Raw genomic sequence first — 21,893 nt, forward strand, 5'->3', positions numbered from 1 at the left:
CCGTGTTGCCTGGTCAGCTCATCACAGGCTAACACCACCACCACTGTGACTCACTTCCCTTCTCTCCTCCTGTCTGCTCTCTGCTTTCACTTCTGCTCTGCAACAAGCTACCCAGAACCCTGTCTCTATGGTCCACGTTCCCAGAAAATCCACCCAGCATGTTGCCCCTGTCCCTGTTCAGTAAGAGCTCCTAGACCAGGACACCTTGGAAGTCACTGGCTGAATACTGATGGGCTGCCCTCATGGGACAGGTTTTACATCTGATCTCATCAGCAGTGGCCAGACATGCAGCAGGTCACATGGTGCCACCACAGTCACCTACTAGAAATCAGTTCAAACTGCTCTCAGGAGGGATTGGGTCCGTTTCATGACTCACATCTGTTCATCAGTTTTCATTCCATTCCCAAAGAACGTAATGCCAAAGAATGTTCAAACTACCACACAATGGCACTCATTTCACATGCTAGCAAGATCATGCTCAAAATCATCCAAGCTCGGCTTCAACAGTACATGAACCAAGAACTTCCAGATGTACAAACTGGATTTAGAAAAGGCAGAGGAACCAGAGATCAAATTGCCAACATCCGTTGGATCATAGAAAAAGCAAGAGAATTCCAGAAAAACATCTGTTTCTGCTTCATTGACTATGCTAAATTTTAGCCTTTGACCGAATGGATCACAGTAAACTGTGGAAAATTCTTAAAGAGATGGGAATACCAGACCACCTTACGTGCCTCCTGGGAAACCTGTATGCAGGTTAAGAAGTAGCAGTTAGAACCTCACATGGAACAATGAACTGGTTCCAAGTTGGGAAAAGAGTACATCAAGGCTGTACATTGTCACCCTGCTTATTTAATTTATATGTAGAGTACATCATGCAAAATGCTGGTCTGGATGAATCACAAACTGGAATCAAGATTGCTGGGAGAAATATCAATAACCTCAGATAAGCAGATGACACCACCCCCTTATGGCAGAAAGTGAAGAGGAACTAAAGAGCCTCTTGATGAAGGTCAAAGAGACAATGAAAAAGCTTGCTTAAAATGCAGCATTCAAAAAACAAAGATCATGGCATCTGGTCCCATCACTTCATGGCAAATAGATGGGGAAATGATGGAAACAGTGAAAGACTATTTTCTTGGCCTCCAAAATCACTGTAGACTGTGACTGCAGCTATGAAATTAAAAGACGCTTGCTCTTTGGGAGAAAAGCTATGACAAACCTAGACAACATATGAAAAAGCAGAGACGTTACTTTACCAACAAAGGTCCATATAATCAAAGCTATGGTTTTTCCAGTAGTCATGTGTGGGTGTGAGAGTTGGACCATAAAGAAGTCTGAGCACTGAAGAATTGATGCTTTTGAACTGTGTTGTTGGAGGAGACTCTTGAGAGTCCCTTAGACTGCAAGAAGATCAAACCAGTCAACCCTAAAGGAAATCAATCCTGAATGTTCATTGGAAGGACTGATGCTGAAGCTGAAGCTCCTATACTTTGGCCACCTAATGTGAAGAGCCAGCTCATTAGAAAAGACCCTGATGCTGGGAAAGATTGAGGGTAGGAGGAGAAGGGGATGATAGAGGACAAGATGATTGAGTGGCGTCACTGACTCAGTGGACATGAGTTTGAGCAAGCTCCAGTAGATGGTGAAGGACAGGGAAGCCTGTGGTGCTGCAGTCCATGGAGTCACAAAGAGTTGGACACGACTGATTGACTGAACAACAATTCTTCCCCATGTAAGCCTTCAACTCTTGCTGGCCTAGCTCTGCTCACCTTTCAGCATAATATTTGCCCACTCATCCATTTTCCCAACATTTATGTTATACCTACTAAACATTGCTGATACAAATGAGTAAGATATCACATTTATCTCTTAGAAACATATGGTCTAATGAAGGAGACACATAAATAACTCAGGATGATACACACTGAAGTAGCAGCATGTGTGTGGTACTGTGTGAAGACTGGGAAGGGCAATCCCCCCTCAGCTTGTTGGGAGGGGAGGAGGGACATTTAGATAAAACCAGATGTGAAGAAGAGCCACTGATTGCAGGAGGGGCAGGCGGAGCTCAACATGGCTGGAGTTTAGGAGCCACAGAGAGCTGTGGTCACACAGGCAGGTGAGGCCACGTGAGGAAGGCCTTTCTGTGCTGCTCATTTCACTGTCTGTTTGCTTCCCCGGGTTCCACATGTACCTGGAATGCTCTTGCTCACATGCCATTCTCCTTATTGACGCTGAAATCAGTTTTGATGTTTCAGGATATAATTTCCTCTGCTATAGCTGCTCTGGTAGGACTGTTGCTACCAATAGGCTATAAACCCCCATCTCATACGCAAGTCTCTGTACCAATAGCAGAGAATAGATATATATTTCCAAGACTTTTATATAAAGATAGGTTTCTTGATTTTGGCTACAAAATTAATGTTTAAAGTTAAAAAAAAAAAACTAAGAAAAATTGTTTTCCGGGGGAAAACCCCAAGTGCAATGACACGTATGTCCTTGGGGAACTTCCCTGGTGGTCCGGTGGCTAAGACTCTGTGCTCCCAGTGCACGGTCTGGTCCCTGGTCAGGGAACTAGATCCCACATGCTACAACTAAGACCCAGTGCAGCCAAATAAATAAAGTTTTTTAAAAGTTCTTGGAATACCAGGTATCTTTTATTGACTGATTCTCAGTGCTGCTGCTGTTTGCCTTTTCATGGTTAGAGAGGTGTTTCTCCTGTCCTCATACCCACCTTATCTCCTTCACACTAAAGCTCTTCTGGCCGCTTGTCTCCCAGCCCCAGGGACCAGCCCACTGCACTGAGATAGGAGAGGCTCAGACGTGTTCACTGAGTTGCTGGAGAGCGGAAGCCCTGGCTGTGTGGTGGCCAAGTTCTCTTCTTGCCTTTCCCACCAGACCTCGGGCATTTCTTGAAAGGATCAGTCTCTCATGGGAGGAGGGGCTGTAGATGGGCCTGGAGCGGCCAGGGTGACGGTGGTGGCGCAAGGAATGAAAGGCTCTTCTGCCTGTTCCACTGTAGCTCCAGTGACTTTCTGCCCGCTCCCCTCAGTTATCTGGATTGTAGCATGGTCCACATTTTGGACTGACTTTCCCCCTGTTTGAAAGAAAAAGGTTATTTTTCAGAATAGTATTTAAATACTCTTCTCTTCAAATCTGTCAGACTTTCCTAATAGACTTTAGAGTTTCAAAACCCAAACTTAGGATAAAAGATGAGCAAGCGTTTGCTTGTTTGGACAGCCGTTCCATTTCTATATCTTAATGCACATAGACCCCACCTCCCCCATGAGACCTGTCCTGCCTTGGCCAGCCCACCTTTATTTTTTTTCCTTTTTTAAAATCACTGCAGTGTTAACTATACATGCTTTACACTTTGGCATTCAGTTATACAATGCCCTGAGTTGTTTAACTACTCTGGGTGAAAGTCTTGTCCCTCTAGGAATAAAGACTGTTGGTAGGAAATGAGTATCTCTTTTTCTTCTCTTGTCTACCCCCCAAGTCAGTGTCCACACCCCTCTGCACATTGGTGTGGTCAGAGTAGGTGTTGAACACACTCTTGTTAGGAATGAAATTAACCCAATATATGCCATGGCTCCACCTCACTTAGCCCTGTGATGGAAACTAGCTTTGTTCACTCCTCTCTCTAAAGAAAACTAAAGATAAGATCCTGGTGGTGAAAGAGACAGAGTTTACTCTTAAACCTGCTAGTTAGATTTCTTCAGATTCTGACTGTACCAACACACTTGAGGTTTAGAAAGCCTTCTTCAAGCCAGTGCAATGAAGGGAGAGAACTAGAAACTATAGACAAGAGGCAAATACACTCAACCACTTACAGGTTGTATGAACTTGGACAAGCCCTAAGCCTCTCAAAGCCTCAGCTTTTTTCATATGTGACTCAATAAGACCTACACCGCCTCCCTCCACCAGCCTTCTAGGGATGCTTTAAGACTCAAACAAGCCTCTGATGTGATATTAGCATACTCTGTAAACCAATAAAGTACTATATTAACATAAGAGATTCTTACATCAGTAATCATACTGGCTAACATATATTGCTTACTGAGCTCTTATTTTGAGCATTGTATTCAGACCCATCCTGCATTGTCAACTCATGTAATGCTCACAGCAATGTTATGATGTAAACACTGTTATGACCCCTATTTTGCAGATGAAGGGACTGAGGCACAGAGGGTTTCAGTAGCTTACCCAGGACCTCCTGCCTATAAGTGACAGCACTGGGGTACAAATCCCAGCAGTCTGGCTCTGAGGTCTCTATGGCTGCTGTGAAGAAGGAAAGACAGATGGGGTGATGGGTTATGAGAGTGAAGGTCAGCTAGTAACTTATGACCATCTTTTGGGGCAGCAAACAAAGGAGAAGGTGAAGCTTCTGATTCAGCTGGCTGATAGCTTTGTGGAAAAAGGTCACATTCATGCCACAGAGATCAGGAAATGGGTGACCACAGTGGACAAGCATTACAGAGACTTCTCACTGAGGATGGGAAAATACCGGTACTCCCTGGAAAAGGCCCTAGGAGTCAACACGGAGGTAGGTGTGGGGGTTCCCAGGTGGGGCATCTTCCTTTCCCTCTCCCTCAGGACTGCTGCTCCTCACTGTGGAAGGAAGCTGGGATTGCAGAGGAATCTTTCTGAGCTGTTGGCGCCTAGAGCACTTGCCTTGTGTGGTTTTTCTCCTGGATGGGCTGGATCTTTCTGGAACTTCCAACTCCCCACAACTGGTGCTGTGTATATTGTAAAATTGGCTGGTCAGGGGTGGGGCCTATGGCTACAGAACAGAGTTTTTCTACGTGTAGAGTTAACTGTTGACTTTGAGGATTAAACTCCTTATCTTGGCTTCATCAGTACTGTCTTCCACCCAATTATGTTGACCAGCAAATGATTAGAGTCCTCAGTATGTATAATAATGCTCTTTTAAGAATAAGGGATGCAGTATGTATAAAGTGTATTTGACATTTCAACTGAAAAGAGACACTCTTTGCCAGGAAGCAAAGAAGACTGACTTTTTAATCTCTTCTTTATAATAGGGGTCAGTAACCTATGAATTAAGAGCTAAATACAGGGTAGCAATTTAATCCTAGGATTTCTAGTTCTTAAATCTTTAAATAAGCTCATAGTCTGAAACAGAATAAAGTGGTCAAACCACTAAAGTTGGGGGAATTAACATCTCCCCCAGGCTTTAACCTATGAGCTTTTTTCCCTAGAGGTTTTCATCCTATATAAATACCAGACAGTGGTTGAAGTAAGCAGGAATGGGCAATTAGAAAATTCAGTAATTGTTCTATCATTTAGCTTTCTATTTCCAGAGAAGTTGTTTGTTTAAATAAAAATATTTACTTTTTTTACTTTCCCTTGACAAATGGAAGTTTTCTTCTGTATTTATGCATTTCTGTTTCACATCTGTTTTAATGGTTAATAGTCAACCTTGGACCAGTGTGTGTGTGTAGATCCAAACAGAGCCAAAGTCCTTGGAGAAATAGGACACTAGTTATCAAGTGTGGTCATTCTTTCCCTTTGTTGTAGATATTAGTCGTGAACATTTGACTTGGACATTTTATATTTTCTTATTTGAAAAAACATTATGAAAACGTTTTTGAAGAATTATGAAGAAGAGTGCTTGTGGGTGGCAGTTGCTGGGATTCCCCATCTTCTTATCCTTCTCCATTACATCTTTCTCTGTTTTTCCTGTCCCCTGCCTCCCCTAACTGTTGAGGTGCTTTCCCAGAACATCTCCAAGGTGACCTCTGTGATCTGTGTGTGTGTAGGATAACAAGGACCTGGAGCTGGACATCATCCCAGCAAGCCTTTCAGATCGTGAGGTCAAGCTCCGGGATGCCAACCACGAGGTCAATGAAGAGAAGCGGAAATCAGCCAGGAAAAAAGAGTATGTTTATGTGTGCATGTGGGCAGGGGTTGGGGGCAGTTTCCGCTTGACTGGCAGGTTCCTCATAGCCGTGCTTGGTTTTCACTGCCACCCATCACTTTAGACTAGCTGATGTGTCCTCATGACCACCTACAGAGGTTGGGATGGACAGACGGGATGCTTCCACCCACATTTCACACTAACCAAGAACTGTAGGGCATTGGAGAGAAGAAACAATGAACCAAGTCAACTTTACAAACCAAGTCTTGCCACTCTGCTTCCTTTACATCAGTGTTACACAGTTACATACAGCCAGAGATATGCGCACACTTTATGAAGAGCATTTTGACAGAGTCCTTTCAGGTAATGCCGGAAAAAAGTGTGTGCTAAGATTAAGAAGTCTTCTGTAGTTGATTTTATCAAAATAAACTAGGACCACAGGTCCCTTAGAGCTGAAGAAATTCAAGGTGGTCTGTGAAGTCAGAGCTTGTGTTTCATCTGGGAGTGTAGTAGTTTGTTTGGGCTGCTGTAACAAAGTATGATGAAGTAGATGCTTTTAACAACAGGAATGTATCATCTCACAGTTCTAAAGGCAAGAAGTCTGAAAGTACAGTGTTGTCTGGGTTGGTTCCTTCTGCGGGCTGAGAGGGAAGCCTCTGCTCCAGGCCATTCTCCTGCCACATTGATGGCTGTCTTCATGTGCACTTGGCATCCTCCCTGAACACAGGCCTGTGTCCAGATTTCCCCCCCTTTTAGGGATACTAATCATTTTGGAATGGGGGCCCAGCCTATGCCAGTATGACCTCATCTTAACTAACTGCATCTGCAATGACTCTATTTCTAAATAAGTGCCACATCCTAAGGTACCGGGAGTTGGGACACAACATATGCATTTTAGGGGAGACACAATTCAACCCATAACAGGGAGGAAAATGAGGAGAGAGTGTGAGGACAGATCTTCCTGCTGGCTCTCTCTGGGTCTCCAAATCGCCAGAGGATGGTAAAGGTGAATGGAAAGTAAAAGAAAATGGGGTAGAGGGTAGTGGAGCTATATTATGAAGAAAAACAGGAAAAACTGCAGAAAGTAGAAGGAGAAAAAAGGCGAAGATAGAAGCTTGCCAGAATCCAAGGCAGTAAAATCAAAGACAGCTTTTCAAAGCACGTGGGGTTACGTTCCTTCTGATCTTCCTTCTTTGCTTTTTCACCAAGCACTGACAGTGTTCTGGGAACTGTGCTCACGTGAGCTTGTTTAATCCTTGCAGCGGCCCTCTGTGATCAGCTGTGTTACAGTTGAGTAGTCTGGGGCTTGGAGAAGCAAGAGCTGCCTCTAGGAAACAGCAGTCATGATTCAGTTCCTGTTTGTCTGACTTCAAAGCTCACGGACTTTCCATCTACCAATAGAGCAAGAATAGTAAGAGTGTGGCTTATTAACTCCTCCAAAAGGGAATTTTTATACTTTAATGGAAAGGCCACTGCTAGAACAGTGTATTGCTTTAAAAAAACAAAAGTACCATGAAGATAAAGGTCCAGGAGAAGATGCCTCTTATTTTGACATTTCTTGTGAAATTCCCAATAGGGAACACTCTGTGGATAATCTATCTCTAAATTTTTATCTGATGTGACACATTATAAATAGGAATTTTTATTATAAAGTACCATGAAAACAGTGACGTAGAAAATCTAAAATAAATGTATAAAAATATACTTTGTGCTAAATTAGATATTATTGCACATCACATGCCAGCTAGGAAGGACCATTTATAATACAAATTTGTGAAAGACGTGGGTACACCACAGTGAAGCCCCACATCTTTAAGTTTAATGTCTGCCCGGGGGCACTGTATTATTTAGGAGTCGGGGAGAAAGGAGCCCTGCACTTGCAAATGTGTGGCACAGGCTTCTCTTTTCGGGAGAGTGAAGAGCAGTCACTTAACATTGTTAGCTTGTCCTGTGGTTGGGATCACCCACTCAGCCTCAGGCACAGTAGTTTGCAATGTAAAATAGTCCCTTTGGAGGCCAGAGGTCAGCATACTATGGCCTACAGGCCACCCCTGGCCCACCACCCATTTTATATAGGCAATAAACTAAAAATTATTTTCTACATTTTTAAATGATGACAACTATCAAAACAAGAATATTTTTTACATAAAAATTAGATGAAATTATTTTCTGTTCATAAATAATTTTATTGGAACACAGCCAGACTTATTTCTTTTTAACGTATGTCTGTGGCTTCTTTCACGTCCAACAACAGAGCTGAGTGCTTGTGACAGAGACTGAGTGACCCACAAGTGGTTACTCTCTGGTTCATTACAGAAAACAGTTTGCTACCCTGTCTGACTTTTAAACCTGGTTTAACCTGTGGAACTGTGAACCATTTTGGTGTAAGTCAGCAATTCTACTGAGCAGGAATCAGCATTCTGGGAGCTACACTAAGAGAAATGTAGGAAGCTGAGTTGGTGTCTAGTTGGTGAGAGTGAGTGTGAGCGGTGCTGCAGGCTTGTGCCCACACACACACGTGCAACTGAGAGCACACAAATATCAGCACAGAATCACAACATGGTAGACCTGGGGCAGAAAGGAGGGGAGTAAGTATGGAACTTGCTGAGCACAAGCGTACTGAAGGGACACAACGCAAATGCTCAGAGTGAGAGGGGCTCAGAGGAAGAGATTTATGTTAGTCAAGTAGAAATAAAGGACATTCAAGAATGTGATAAATGCTTGGGGTGGGGGCAGTGAAGTTTGAAAGAAGGGATGTGTTCTCTCTCTAACCAACTAAAAGCCTGTTTGTTTCCTTCTAGATTCATTATGGCAGAATTGCTCCAGACAGAGAAGGCTTATGTGAGGGACTTACATGAGTGCTTAGAGGTAAGTCTTGTGGTCATCAGTTCTCAGCTGTGTTAGAAAATGATGTCCTTGCCACATCTGGTACTGGAGAGGAGCTCAGTACTCTGTCTTATCCCAGAGCTTGAAGAATGAAAAACCAGCCAGAAGACTTCTTTCCCCAAGTCAGTAATAATTGCATGAGAATTAAAAGTGCTTTGGAAAACAAACTTTTCCGAGATTGGAACTAGACCTAGCAAAAGAAAGCATGTAAAGAAAATGAATTCAAAATAAAATACATGACACAGTCAATTAACTTAAGTCTGAAAAGCTACATCTCCCCGCTGATGCACAGTCAAACTCAAAGCATGTTTAATAAATAAAAATATGGAGTTTGTGCTGGTGCTGGGATGAATTTCCTTAACAGCAGATCAAGATAATAGAACATTCAGGTTTTCTTTCTTTTCATTCTGCTTATTTACCATCTCACTTTTTAAGCTCTACATGCATCCCTAGTCTGACCCTTACCCCACAAGTTTTTAAGGCCTATTTTGCATGTATTTCACATGGCAATGCTTGCCAATGATGGAACTGTTGCTGTCTTACAGACCTACCTGTGGGAAATGACCAGTGGTGTGGAGGAGATCCCCCCTGGGATCCTTAATAAGGAACATATCATCTTTGGCAACATCCAGGAGATCTACGATTTTCATAACAAGTAGGTTGGTGGTGGAGGGTTTCAGTGGAGTACACTTAGGGCCATAAATACCCAACAGCACAGCTTCCCAACAAGTGGACCAAAGTTGACTGGGAATTCTCTCCCAGTAAAGTAGTGCCTGTTAAATCTCTAAGTCAATGGCTGTCAGACTTCTTTCTCACTCACCCCTCTTTCTCCACAGTGGTCCAAAATTCCTAATGGAGAGTGAAGTCAAATGTTCAGCAGTATCCTGACTAACCTAACTGCCAGTATCCTCAGACTGAATCAAAATAATAGGCAGGCTTGAGGAAGTAAAAGTAGCTTTTCTTTATTAAAACTCTGGGTAATCCTGACATTAGAATTCATCTGAGGTTAACCATCCTACTTTGCAGGCCTTAGGTTTCAAGTTCCACTGATGTTTTCTTTTGACCTAAATATTCCCTTCATCCCTAACTACCTCATCATCCCCACCCTCAACCAAAACAATTGATAGATACCTAATCAAATTATCTAATTGAATATATTTCTTGACAGTTTATAGGGGAGAACATCAATCAACCCTCTATGTTTTGTTGAAATAAGTAGAATCATAGAGCCCTAAAACTTCACAACTCATTTCTTCCAGCTCCCAATCTGATTTAAACATCTTTTCCATAGCATACTAAACATATTCAATCGTTAACAAAGGGTCAGCAAGAATACTGGTTGGTTAGATGACATATCCAGCTATGGAAATAACTCAGTTTCCAATGTACAAATGGAGGGAACCTTGAGAAATAATGTTGACAAAAAGTCCTAGAGCTCTCTCAGGACCCTGTTGCAAAGGAGGGCTAACGTAGAGGTTCAGAGTTGTAGGATACAGTGTAGAAGAAGTCCTAGGGTCGGGCTAGTCAAGGCTTTGACTCAATGAAGTTGTCATGCTGGAGATGAAACTGCCAGGGCACCAGGGTGGCAGTCCCCTGAGCCAAGACTCCAGAGCAGCACTGTGCCATAGAGCCGTCAGTAGGTGGGAATGTTTTGTGTCTGTGATGTCCATTACCATAGCCACTGGCTATGTGTGCTTAGTGAACACGTGATGTGTGATTATGCAACTGAGAGCTGCGTTTTCAACTTTGTTTAATAAATATAGGTGACAAGTGGCTACTCTATGGCACGGCCCAGCTCTAGAGAATGAGACCTCATTCTTTGCTAAGAATGACCAAAGGCAAGTGTGTGTGTTCAGTTGCTCAGCAGTGTCTGACACTTTGCAACTCCATGGACTATAGCCCACCAGGCTCCTCTGTCCATGGAATTTTCCAGGCAAGAATACTGGAGTGGGTTGCTATTTCCTCCTCCAGGGGATCTTCCCAACCCAAGGATCAAACACGCATCTCCTGCACTGCAGGCGGATTCTTACTGAGCCACCTGGCAAGTAATAGTTGGATATAAAAGGATGCTGAGCTCTAAAAGGTCTAAAAAGCAGGTGAAGAGGCACTCCTCTCATCAACACCTGATCATTAATCCCCTGTAAAGTCATCAAATGGCATTAGTTTAAAGGAAACATAAAATATGTAGCTCCCCTATCCGATTATGAAAGCAGTAAGCTCCAGGGTGAAAATACCTTCTGACTCTCTGGAGTACTTGATAAAAGTTTCTAGTCTTTTTTTAATCCAAATTTTTATACTCTCTATATTTTTTGTCTGGAAATCTCCAGCGACAGCAATATTTTCTCTTCATGTCTATTTAATAAGATCCCAATAAATCCATTCTTGACCGCTGACCCCACATTCCATCATCTGAGCTCAGTTGAGTATTATCCCATCTCCCTAGATATTTGGGAAGATATCAGCCTAGAAAGCAGTAAGTCATGTTACTTTTCTTATCTGATTTATGATCTCTGGGATTTAGTCAGAAGTTTCACTTTGCTCACATTCTTACCAAATTGGCAAGGTATAGAAATACAGAGATCACTATACGCACTTCATGTGAGCCTTGTTTTTGCCAAATCAGTGTATAAGGGGAAAGACTCTTCGTTTCAAAATTGACCAATTGTAACAGAATATCTGGGCTTCCCTTATGGCTCAGCCTTGAAAGAATCCACTTGCCATACAGGAGACATGGGTTCAATCCCTGGGTTGGAAAGATCCCCTGGAGAAGGACATGGCAACCCACTCCATGTTTGGAACACTCCATGTTCCCCATTCTTGCCTGGGAAATCCCATGGACAGATAAGCCTTGTGGGCTATGGTCCATGGGGTCATAAAGAGTTGGGCACAATTTAACAACTAAATAACAACAGATTATCTAGCATAACCTTGCCTTATTGTGGTTTAAAGGTATCAATCCAGTAAATCAAGGCAAGCTGTTTGGTAGTCTATTTAAAAAGTAGCTGAAGATCTACCTAACAGTTACAAAATAGAGTTCTAAGAACTCCATAAAATAAAAAGTCAAATTAAGCCATAGGAATATCGCATTTTGTAGAGGAATAAATTCAGTGATTAAGAACACAGCTACCCCAAAAATGTTACCTATTTATTAACATTATAAGAAACAAGAAGAAAATAAAAACCAGCCTCTGACCAACCAAAAGAAATAGCATAAAGATAAAGTTCTTATCTTTCCAGAGGAACTCCTTCTTGTCTCCCATAAAACCCTCTCTATTTCTTGGTCAGATTGTTTCCAAGCCCATAGCAATTTAGAAGCATCAAATAAGAATCAAGAATTTGAGCAAGTAGCTTGGTATCAGTACGTGACAGGAAAGAAAGAGAAACTTTCAAAAAAGAGTCAAAAGAACCCAAAAGATCAAGGTGGTCAAGACCTATTCTCCATTGGTACAGATGATCCTATGTCCCAGTATAACCCAATATAGGGCCCAACAGAACCCCTGTATTATGATACAGCGTAATAATATATTATTATATTAGTAATAGCTAATAATGAATCGTTGGCATATCCTGCATGAAAAAGCAAGGAACTTGTAATGCATTTAGAAAGCTATCCACCAAAAGATGTTTTAAATAGTCCACAATTTAGGGGAACATGCAAAAAAATCAAGCTGTTTATTAATTCCCAGTAGGATCTAGAAGACTTAAGGCTTTATTTACTCTACTCATAATATGTGCTTTCTTCTCATGTCATACAAAATTTGACTAATGTAGAAAGTATAACCCTCTAAAATCTCTAACGAGTAATATTAAAAATGGCAATTAAGCAAACTTTGAAAATGCAGAAATTGTGAACTCCATAAGAGGTCATATCTTTCACTGCATAACCCCAATACTTGGCACACAGTAAACATTAAGTGAGTGAGTGTTGGGTGGATGAATGTATGGATGGGCTAAAAATAGAATTAAAATTTGCAGACTTGTGGCTAATGCCATTCAAGTCATAATTCTCTCTTTTGTTTATGAAAATCTCAAGATACGGAAAATCATTATTTTTCTTCACCACTGTCAGAACCTTCTAGACAAGCAAAACATTTGCATGTCTAAACGAAAGAGTTTACTGGGTACTTCTTATTGGGAAGACCAGGCAATTGTCCAACTCTAGTTTGCTCTTTAGGAATACTTTTCTGAAATGGTCACTTTTTAACCTAAACATATCAAAAGGTTCTTTTTAACCCCAGTTGCTTGCATCTTTTCAAATTTATAATTAAGTGCTATCTGACAGAGAAACAGACTCCTCTGATTTCTAGTGCATAGCTCAGGTTCTGTGCATCTTCTCTAGAGAGAGAGTGAGGGAAAGAGATTGGGAGGGAGGAAGACTGGAGACAGAGAGACTGAGAGGCAGAGGGACTGAGATGGACGCGGCCTGCATAACCACATCAGCTGAGGCGCTAGGAAATTAGTATCTAGACCAAAAGTGAATATGTTAAACGACTCGGCTAGTTAATATCGATCCTTCTAAATGATGTCACTTTGAAAAATGACAGTCAAGATTGGTTTTGTGTGTGTGTGACCTTCCTGTAGGAGCTTTGTCTCTGTAGGTATTGAATGGAGAAGTTCCATTCAGTACCAAAATTTTGTAAAGAAGAACAATTCATATATGTAGAATTTAACAGTTACAAGTAGTGATGTTAACACACATTGGAGGTTTAAGTGGAGTGATACTTGGTTTTTACCCTCTGCTCTCCCTATGTTGATTCTGCATCTCATATCTATGGAACTAGATCCAAAGACCATGGCACTTATCTACTCAAAACCTAGATCTATTTTTTGCATTTTGTTAAGCATTCTGGGAGTACTCAGGAAAGGTAATAAATGCCATACATAGATCTCCCCAATGGTGATGGTTTTATTAATGCTCTCTCCCCACTTTGACTGGCCTACAGCTTATAATGTGGGAAAATTATTCATTTTCGGTTTGCCTTGTATTTGATTTTCAGCTTCAGTAAGGACAGCAGTTTATTTAAAATGCTCATCCCCTTTGGTTAAATCTGAACTTAATTTTTCCCTTTCAGTTTTTGGAGATATGGCCATATGTGAGTCTGGGCAATAACATTTTTATAAAAATCTCTGTTGTCAGGGATCAGAAGGTCTTCCTGAGCATCAAGCATAATTGTCTCCACTGACAGATAAGGGCCCTGAGACCCAGAGAAGGCCCAGTGACTTGCACATTTTGTGACATCTCCCCATTGAACAATTAGGCATAGATTCCAGGGGCTGGGGCGGTCCCTTTCTCCTCTCCACAGACCATGGCTGGCACTGCCAAGTCTGGTTGCTTTGGTTCATATCTAACCAGCTTCAATGTGCATCCTCAAATCTCAGGAACACTTCAACCCATTTCTTCCATAGGTATGTCATCCAGGTCACACACCCTTACAATAATGGCCTGAAATGAAGAAGTCTGGGAGTGAGTCTCCATCCTGGGTCAAGGGTGGGGGAAGGTGAAGCCGTCACACTCCCAGTGGACTGTGTCTTGTCACGTCCGCTCCTGTGAGACTGAGGCACAAGAAGGGCAAGGTGGTGGGTGGAGGGGGTGCAAGGCAGGAGTGGTGGCGACCAGAGTGTGGAGGAAGGGAGGAGAGACAGACTGAATGGGAAAGTGGAATAGAATAGAGGAGAAGTGAGGACAGTGGATATCAAGGGAAAGAAGAGATGGGGAGAAGAAGGGAGAGAGGAAGGGAGAGTGGGCAGTACTAGAGGAGGCAGTATAGAGAGGGGGAGAGTGAGATGGAAGGGGAGAGATGGATGAAAAAGAGCTAGCCCTCCCTGTCTCCTATGGTAGGCAGGGGAGTCAGTTAAGTGTTTTTCAAACATTTTGTATTATGAGCCAAAGAAAAATTATATATCCTGTCCTGATATGCACATGCTTTATATATTATATATAATAGGAAAATTAAATCCTGCAAAATGATACCCTCACCATGTGTGATGAGCTCTGATATTTTGGATTAGGTTCTGTTCTCCTTCCTCTTTAATGCTGGTTTCCACCCTCTAAATTGATTCTACAACCCCGTGGAATGCAGAGGGTGGATCTGTAGCTACAAGGTGAGGCGCTGGCTCCCCCAAGTGGAGAGAGAAGGGGTGTGCAGGCCACAGCCTCATCTAAAGGCCCCTCTGCCAGGGGGCAGCTGCTTTCCCTGCTTGGCCTCTCCTTCTCCCTCCTGTACTCACGCACTTTGGTTGTATTCTCTGCTTTCTGTGCTTCTTTCCCACACCAGGAAAATCTTGTTCTATTCTACTCTCTTGTTTCATAGAAACTGGAACTTACAAAGGTTTGTGACCTGCTCAAACTGAGTAACACAGCCAAAGAATCCACGTCTTCATGACTCCCTATTTTCACACTGTCATTTTCTTAATATTCAAATGTCAAGCAGAGAGGAAGGGGACATCCTAGTGTGTTTTTTTCTTGGGCCCTAAATTTATACTCTGAGAGATAACTGTAAGCCTTACACACTTATCAGTAGGGCCTTAAAAAATTATAGCTGCGATTTTGTTGCTGTTTTTTTTCCCAGTGCTACTTTTATAAATATGGGGGAGTACCCAAAGAAAAACAAAGTCTAAACATTCATTTTGGTGTGTCAAAGTCATGTTCATTTCAGTTGTACAAACTAACTTCTTGGTGTCCATGCCTAGCTACTAAACAGCCTGTCTGTCAATGGCCTATGAATAACATTAAATGCAAGATTAGTTGTTTATATTTTACTTTAACATTAAACTTATGTTTGTGCAGTACTGTTTGATTCATCTAATCACAAAAGTTAAATTTAGGAAATATTAGCAAAACATATTCAACAGGTAGCACTGCCGTGAGGTAAGCTGCTGCTTGAGGTTTAAGGTGAGGGTGGGGGGTATACTGAGTAAGAGTCCAGCCGTGTGCACCTTTCCCTCTCCACCTCTAACCTCAGCAGAAGTTTCTGCTGTGAAATAAAGAGAGAGCCTGGTGATTGTCATGGCTCAGCCCAGATGATCAAACTGTGCTGAGCAAAGACTTCTATGAGCCATCTGGCACCTTCCCTGGGGTGCACACAACCCTCCAGTAGTTTAACAGCTGCTCAGTGTGCTAACCAGCTGTCCTGGCCTGCAGTCCAGAACCTCTTCCATGCTGGGCTCTGGGTCTATCTGGTCACTAATGGGTCCCTTAGAAATGATCTCTAGCTCCTCTTGTATGCAGAAGCATAAGGGGCAGTGTCCTGGGCTGCCTGCAATAAGCCTGATCCTCTCTCCCCAGCCTGCCTCCAGCTTTATTTGTTTATGTCTCCTTGTTGTTCTACTTTTCTCTTGTTACCACTGTGACCCTGCTTCATTCCCCTTCTCACCAACAAGTGTATATGCCCATGCCTGAGAGCATGCACAAACAAGGCCATCGCATGTATTCCCCTTTAAATTCAAGCTGTACCCTTGATATGAAGGTCCTCAGTGAAGGACACACTCCTCTAGAAGCAGTAAGACTGTAGACCAAATTTACCTTTGGCAAAAATAAGTTTCAGAATGGCCCAGGGTGCCTTTGGAATGGTACTGTTTTCATAGTGCTTATGGCACCCCACTCCAGTACTCTTGCCTGGAAAATCCCATGGATGGAGGAGCCTGATGGGCTGCAGTCCATGGGGTCTCTGAGGGTCGGACACGACTGAGCGACTTCACTTTCACTTTTCACTTTCATGCATGGGAGAAGGAAATGGCAACCCACTCCAATGTTCTTGCCTGGAGAATCCCAGGGACAGGGGAGCCTGGTGGGCTGCCGTCTATGGTGTCGCACAGAGTCAGACACGACTGAAGTGACTTAGCAGCAGCAGCAATGATAAAGCTCACAAAGTTTTTCTGTCAATAATGCTAGTGGCTTTATTTCCCAGGATCCCATCCAAAGCTGGAGGGAAGCATTTTCCTCATAAAGTAACTGCATAATGTATTGCATCACAATAATTTGATAGAGTAATAGCATTGCTTAGATCTTGACATTTCTTTTTTATTGAAGTGTAGTTGTTGTACACTAAGTATGATGTGCTGTGCTTAGTCACTCAGTCGTGTCCGATTCTGCAACTCCAAGGACTGTAGCCCGCCAGGCTCCTCTGTCCATGGGGATTCTCCAGGCAAGAATACTGAAGTGGGTCTCCATGCCCTCCTCCAGGGGATCTTCCCAACCTAGGTACTGAACCCAGGTCTCCCACATTGCAGGTGGATTCTTTACCATTTGAGCCACCAGGGAAGCCCCACTATGTACAATACAGGTGTACAATAGAGTAATTCACAATTTTAAAGGTTATATTCCATTTAAGATACTGACTGTATCCCTTGTGTTATACAGTATATCCTTGTAGCTGATTTTATTTTATACCTGATAGTTGTAACTTTTAATCCCCTACCCCTGTATTGCCCCTCCCACTTCTCTCGCCCCACTGGTAACCATTAGTTTGTTCTCTGTATCTGTGAGCGTGCTTCTTTTTTGTTATGTTCATAAGTCTGTTGTATTTTTTAAATTCTGCAAAAAAGTGATATCATACAGTATTTGAATCTTGACATTTCTTTAAAAGTTTTACTCATTTCTGAAAGAACCCCAGATATTCACACAAGCACCTAAACTTCTTGCTTTGCTCATTCTCCCATGATTTATTACACATAATTATTGAAGTGGTAAAGACCAAGATGTTGCTATAGAACAGCTGAGGAGGAATGTCCCATCATTTGTGAAAAGTGTTGTGACTTCTTGTGCTTTAAGTTAAACTCATCACGTCTATTTGAAGTAGGTAGAATTATACTGATCAAGTGTACATAACCTGTTGTCTTCATAAGTTTCAAATTAAAAAGCAAAATAGGGTTTAATACTGCTACTGGTCTTCAACAATTACTTGAGATGGTAGTGCACAACTTACTCAAAGTTATGAATCGATATGCCCATCACAGGATAGCTTGTTTAATTCCTACCCTTTTTATTTAAAAATTAAACCATGTAGAGTGGATGTAGGATCTGCCAGCTGGAAGCACACTGGAAAGGGCAGTCAGTTCAGTCGCTCAGCCACGTCCGACTCTTTGTGACCCCATGGACTGCAGCACGCCAGGCCTCCCTGTCCATCACCAACTCCCAGAGCTTACTCACACTCATGTCCATAGAGTTGGTGATGCCATCCAATCATCTCATCCTCCGTCGTCCCCTTCTCCTCCCGCCTTCAATCTTTCCCAGCATCAGGGTCTTTTCCAATGAGTCAGTTCTTCGCATCAGGTGGCCAAAGTGTTGGAGTTTCAGCTTCAGCAGCAGTCCTTCTGATGAATATTCGGGACTGATTTCCTTTAGATTGGCTGGTTGGATCTCCTTGCAGTCCAAGGGACTCTCAAGAGTCTTCTCCAACACCACAGTTCAAAAGCATCAATTCTTCAGCGTTCAGCCTTCTTTATAGTCCAACTCTCACATCCATACATGACTACTGGAAAAACCATAGCTTTGACTAGACGGACATTTGTTAACAAAGTAATGTCTCTGCTTTTTAATATGCTGTGTAGGTTGGTCATAGCTTTTCTTCCAAGTAGCAAGCATCTTTTAATTTCATGGCTGCAGTCACCATCTGCAGTGATTTTGGAGCCCCAAAAAATTACTTTCAAAAGCTGATCTATGGACTGGATGCATTAAAATCACCCACGGAGTTTTGCTAAATGATACAGATGCTCATCAGATCCTAACCCAGAGGACAGTGCACAGGCAGGAGCAGGGATCACTAAGTGTTCCCTGAGACAAAGTCTGATACTTTCCCCAAAAGTGTTCCATTTGCAAAGAAGTTTGGGAAGCATTGCATACTCTACTTATTTCAGAGATATAATGTACCTCATCATATTATAGGATTTTGAAAGTCCCTTCATAAACAAACCAATTTAACCCAGAATTTCCAAGCTTAAATGATACATGACCTTGAAATCCAGTTTTTACATAACCCCAATCAAGATTTTTCCCAGGATATGGTTTTCAGAGAAGACAATCTACTATAGATTTTTACCAGGGGCAGGGTGGGTAAAGCTCCCTGGGGATAAGTCTCCAGGAGTGGAGCTTATTAAAATTGGGAGGCACTGATCCTGAAAAACTAATTTAGTGCCTACTGTACACCAGGTATTGCTTTGGGTTTTTTACCTACATGAGTTTATTAAATCCTCGCAACACGAGGTTGTTTAAAATTGAGAAAAATGGTACTTTGTAAGACCCCCTACTGACAACTGTGACTAGATGTGAACTCTGGTTCTTTTATTTGAGCTTGGTTTGGGGAGGAAAGGAAAGTGAGGCCTTGGATTAGTAGAAGAGTGGGCTAGTGGCAGTTGCTGTTAAAACCTTCATTTTCCAGAAAGGCATTAATTCTAGAAATGATATGCTATGTACTTAATTCATTTTAAAGCGCTTTCATTTCTTGAGAATTTTTGGAGTATCCTCCCATAGGCAGCTACTGTCACCAAAAATTGCTATTACTCTCTTCAGCCTCTAGATCAATTATCAACTCTGTGGGCATAATTACCATTTTTTACTTAAAATTAACCTTAAGTGACCAAGTCACTGACCTTTGGTCATAAGTTAAGGAAAGAGGGAAGCTCTCCCTGAGTCGTCAGAGTCCTTGCAACTTCTAAAACAAGGATACAATTTTATATCTTCTATGGAATGTCATGATCCAGGCTATCGTATCATTTCCTTGGTCACTCTTAATAGAGAAGAACCTGTATACCAAAGTGGTCAGAGTGAGGGGACTGGAGCGAGAGCTCAAAAGTGGGCAAGTGGAAGTTTCCTACACCCAGGAGCATTTATCCTAGGCGCCTGGGGCTCCAGGTTCTCCTCCTTCTCTTTTGTTCCGAGTGCTCTTCTGTGCTTACTCCTCTTCTCTTTAAAGCGGTTCATTTCCTTTCACCAGTCCTTGTCCTAGAGTAGCTCTTCCCTGACTCACCAAGCCATTCCAGCCCTAACTCCCAGGTCCTGTTCAGCCCATCACATCTCAGAGCTGAATCTCTATCCATTGTCTTCACTGAGATTATCCTGAAGGCCAATATGAGAAACAGCCATAAAGACTATCTCAACACCTGAAAAAATACCTGTGAAGATTTTGTACCTTATGTTGTTTAGTGTTCTCATGGAAAACACCCACACAATACATGTCCTTTAGAATTTAGTTCCAGAAATAAAAATTATAGTATATTAAAAATAGATGAATGTTTTAATATGTTATGTTATGTATGTGGTGATGATCCAGATTGCTTCTCTTTGCAACAACAACAAAAAACATGTTTTCTTCTTGTCCTTGTAAAAAAATGTGATCCTCACTTGCAGCATTATATAATATTTTTCTATTTCTAATTTAGAATTCATATTAAATACATGTGGGTCACCTGCAGTTCTTCTAAAAGTAGCAGTAAATATGATACTTTATTGATTTTTGAGCACTGCATATTTGCATTTTGTAAGCCCAAATTGCATTGTAATCACTGCTGTTCAGTGATTCAAATCAGGATACTCCAGAATTCAGGGGAAAGATGATTATCATTAAATGGGTACTGCTAGGAGTCTTCAAACATTTTCAACTGACTTACTACTGAAGTAATACTTATTTGTAGTAGAAAATTTCAATGGCAGATGGACAAAAATACCATCTATGATTCTATAAACAGAGAAGGCAATGGCACCCCACTCCAGTACTCTTGCCTGGAAAATCCCATGGACAGAGGAGCCTGGTAGGCTGCTGTCCATGGGGTCGCTAAGAGTCGGACACGGCTGAGCGACTTCACTTTCACTTTTCACTCATGCATTGGAGAAGGAAATGGCAACCCACTCCAGTGTTCTTCCCTGAAGAATCCCAGGGACGGGGGAGCCTGGTGGGCTGCCATCTATGGGGTCGCACAGAGTTGGACACGACTGAAGTGACTCAGCAGGATGATTCTATAAATCATTGGCATTTTGGCCTTACAAATATGGCTTGCCAAACATTTTTTAATTGCACATATATATTTCTTTAAACCAAAACCAAATCATTCTATGTCATTGAAAACAGAACACAGATAACAGGTGTGTATGTGTGTGTGTGTGTGTGTGTGTGTAGGATGGCTCCTTTTCTCCACATCCTTGCCAACATTTGTTATTTGTGTTCCTTTTGGTGATAGCCATTCTGACTAGTGTGAGATGATGCTTCATTGTGGTTTTAATTTGCATATCTGATGATTAATGATGATTAATGATGTTGAAACATCTTATCATGTGCCTGTTAGCAATCTGTATGTCTTCCTGGGAGAAAAAGTCCATTCAGGTCTTCTGCCCATTTTTAAATCGCGTTGTTTTTTGTTGTTGTTGTTGTTTTTATTGGAGGATAATGCTTTACAATATTGTGGTGGTCTCTGCCATACATCAGTGCAAATCAGTCATATTATATATCTGCTCCCTCTTAAGCCTCCGTCCCCTCCTCATCCCAGCCCTCTCGGTCGTCACAGAGCACGCAGCTGGGCTCCCTGTGCTACACGGCAGATTCCTGCTAGCTGTCTGTTGTAGACACAGTGGTGCATATGTGTCAGTGCTGCTGTCTCAGCTTGTCCCACCCTCTCCTTCCCCCACTGTGTCCACCAGACCATTCTCAGTGTCTGCGTCTCCATTTCTTCTCTGTAAATAGGTTCGTCAGTACTATTTTCTGGATCCCATTTATATGCATTAATACACGATATTTCTTTCTCTTTCTGACTTCTTCACTCGGTATGACAGGCTCTAGGTTTATCCACGTCACTACAACTGACTCAAATGTGTTCCTTTTTATGGCTGAGTAATATTCCATTGTATCTATGCACCACAGCTTCTTTATCCATTCATCTGTTGATGGACATCTAGGTTGCTTCCATGTCCTGGCTATTGTAAATAGTACTGCAATGAACATTGGGGTGCATGTATCTTTTAGAATTGTGGTTTTCTCAAGGTTTATGCCCAGTAGTTAGATTGCTGGGTGATATGGTAGTTTTATTCCTAGTTTGTTAAGTAATCTCTGTAATGTTCTCCATAGTGGCTGTAGCAATTTACATTCCCAGCAACAGTGCAGTAGGGTTCCCTTTTCTTCACATCCTCTCCAGCATTTATTGT

The 21,893-nt window shown here is 42.1% G+C and overlaps 1 protein-coding gene across 15 annotated transcripts in view; it reads left to right on the top strand.

Moving 5' to 3' along the window:
* KALRN (kalirin RhoGEF kinase) overlaps positions 1-21,893 on the top strand; it is a 692,774-nt gene that overhangs the window by 439,294 nt on the left and 231,587 nt on the right. For all 15 annotated transcript variants that reach the window (XM_070370301.1, XM_070370325.1, XM_070370311.1 and 12 more), the window contains 4 exons: positions 4,364-4,546; positions 5,781-5,899; positions 8,680-8,746; positions 9,310-9,419. In XM_070370301.1, coding sequence (XP_070226402.1) covers positions 4,364-4,546; positions 5,781-5,899; positions 8,680-8,746; positions 9,310-9,419 — 479 coding nt within the window. The remainder of the gene's footprint in view (positions 1-4,363; positions 4,547-5,780; positions 5,900-8,679; positions 8,747-9,309; positions 9,420-21,893) is intronic.

The sequence above is a fragment of the Bos mutus genome, chromosome 1 (assembly GCF_027580195.1).
Source record: "Bos mutus isolate GX-2022 chromosome 1, NWIPB_WYAK_1.1, whole genome shotgun sequence".
NCBI classification, from domain to species: Eukaryota; Metazoa; Chordata; class Mammalia; order Artiodactyla; family Bovidae; genus Bos; species Bos mutus.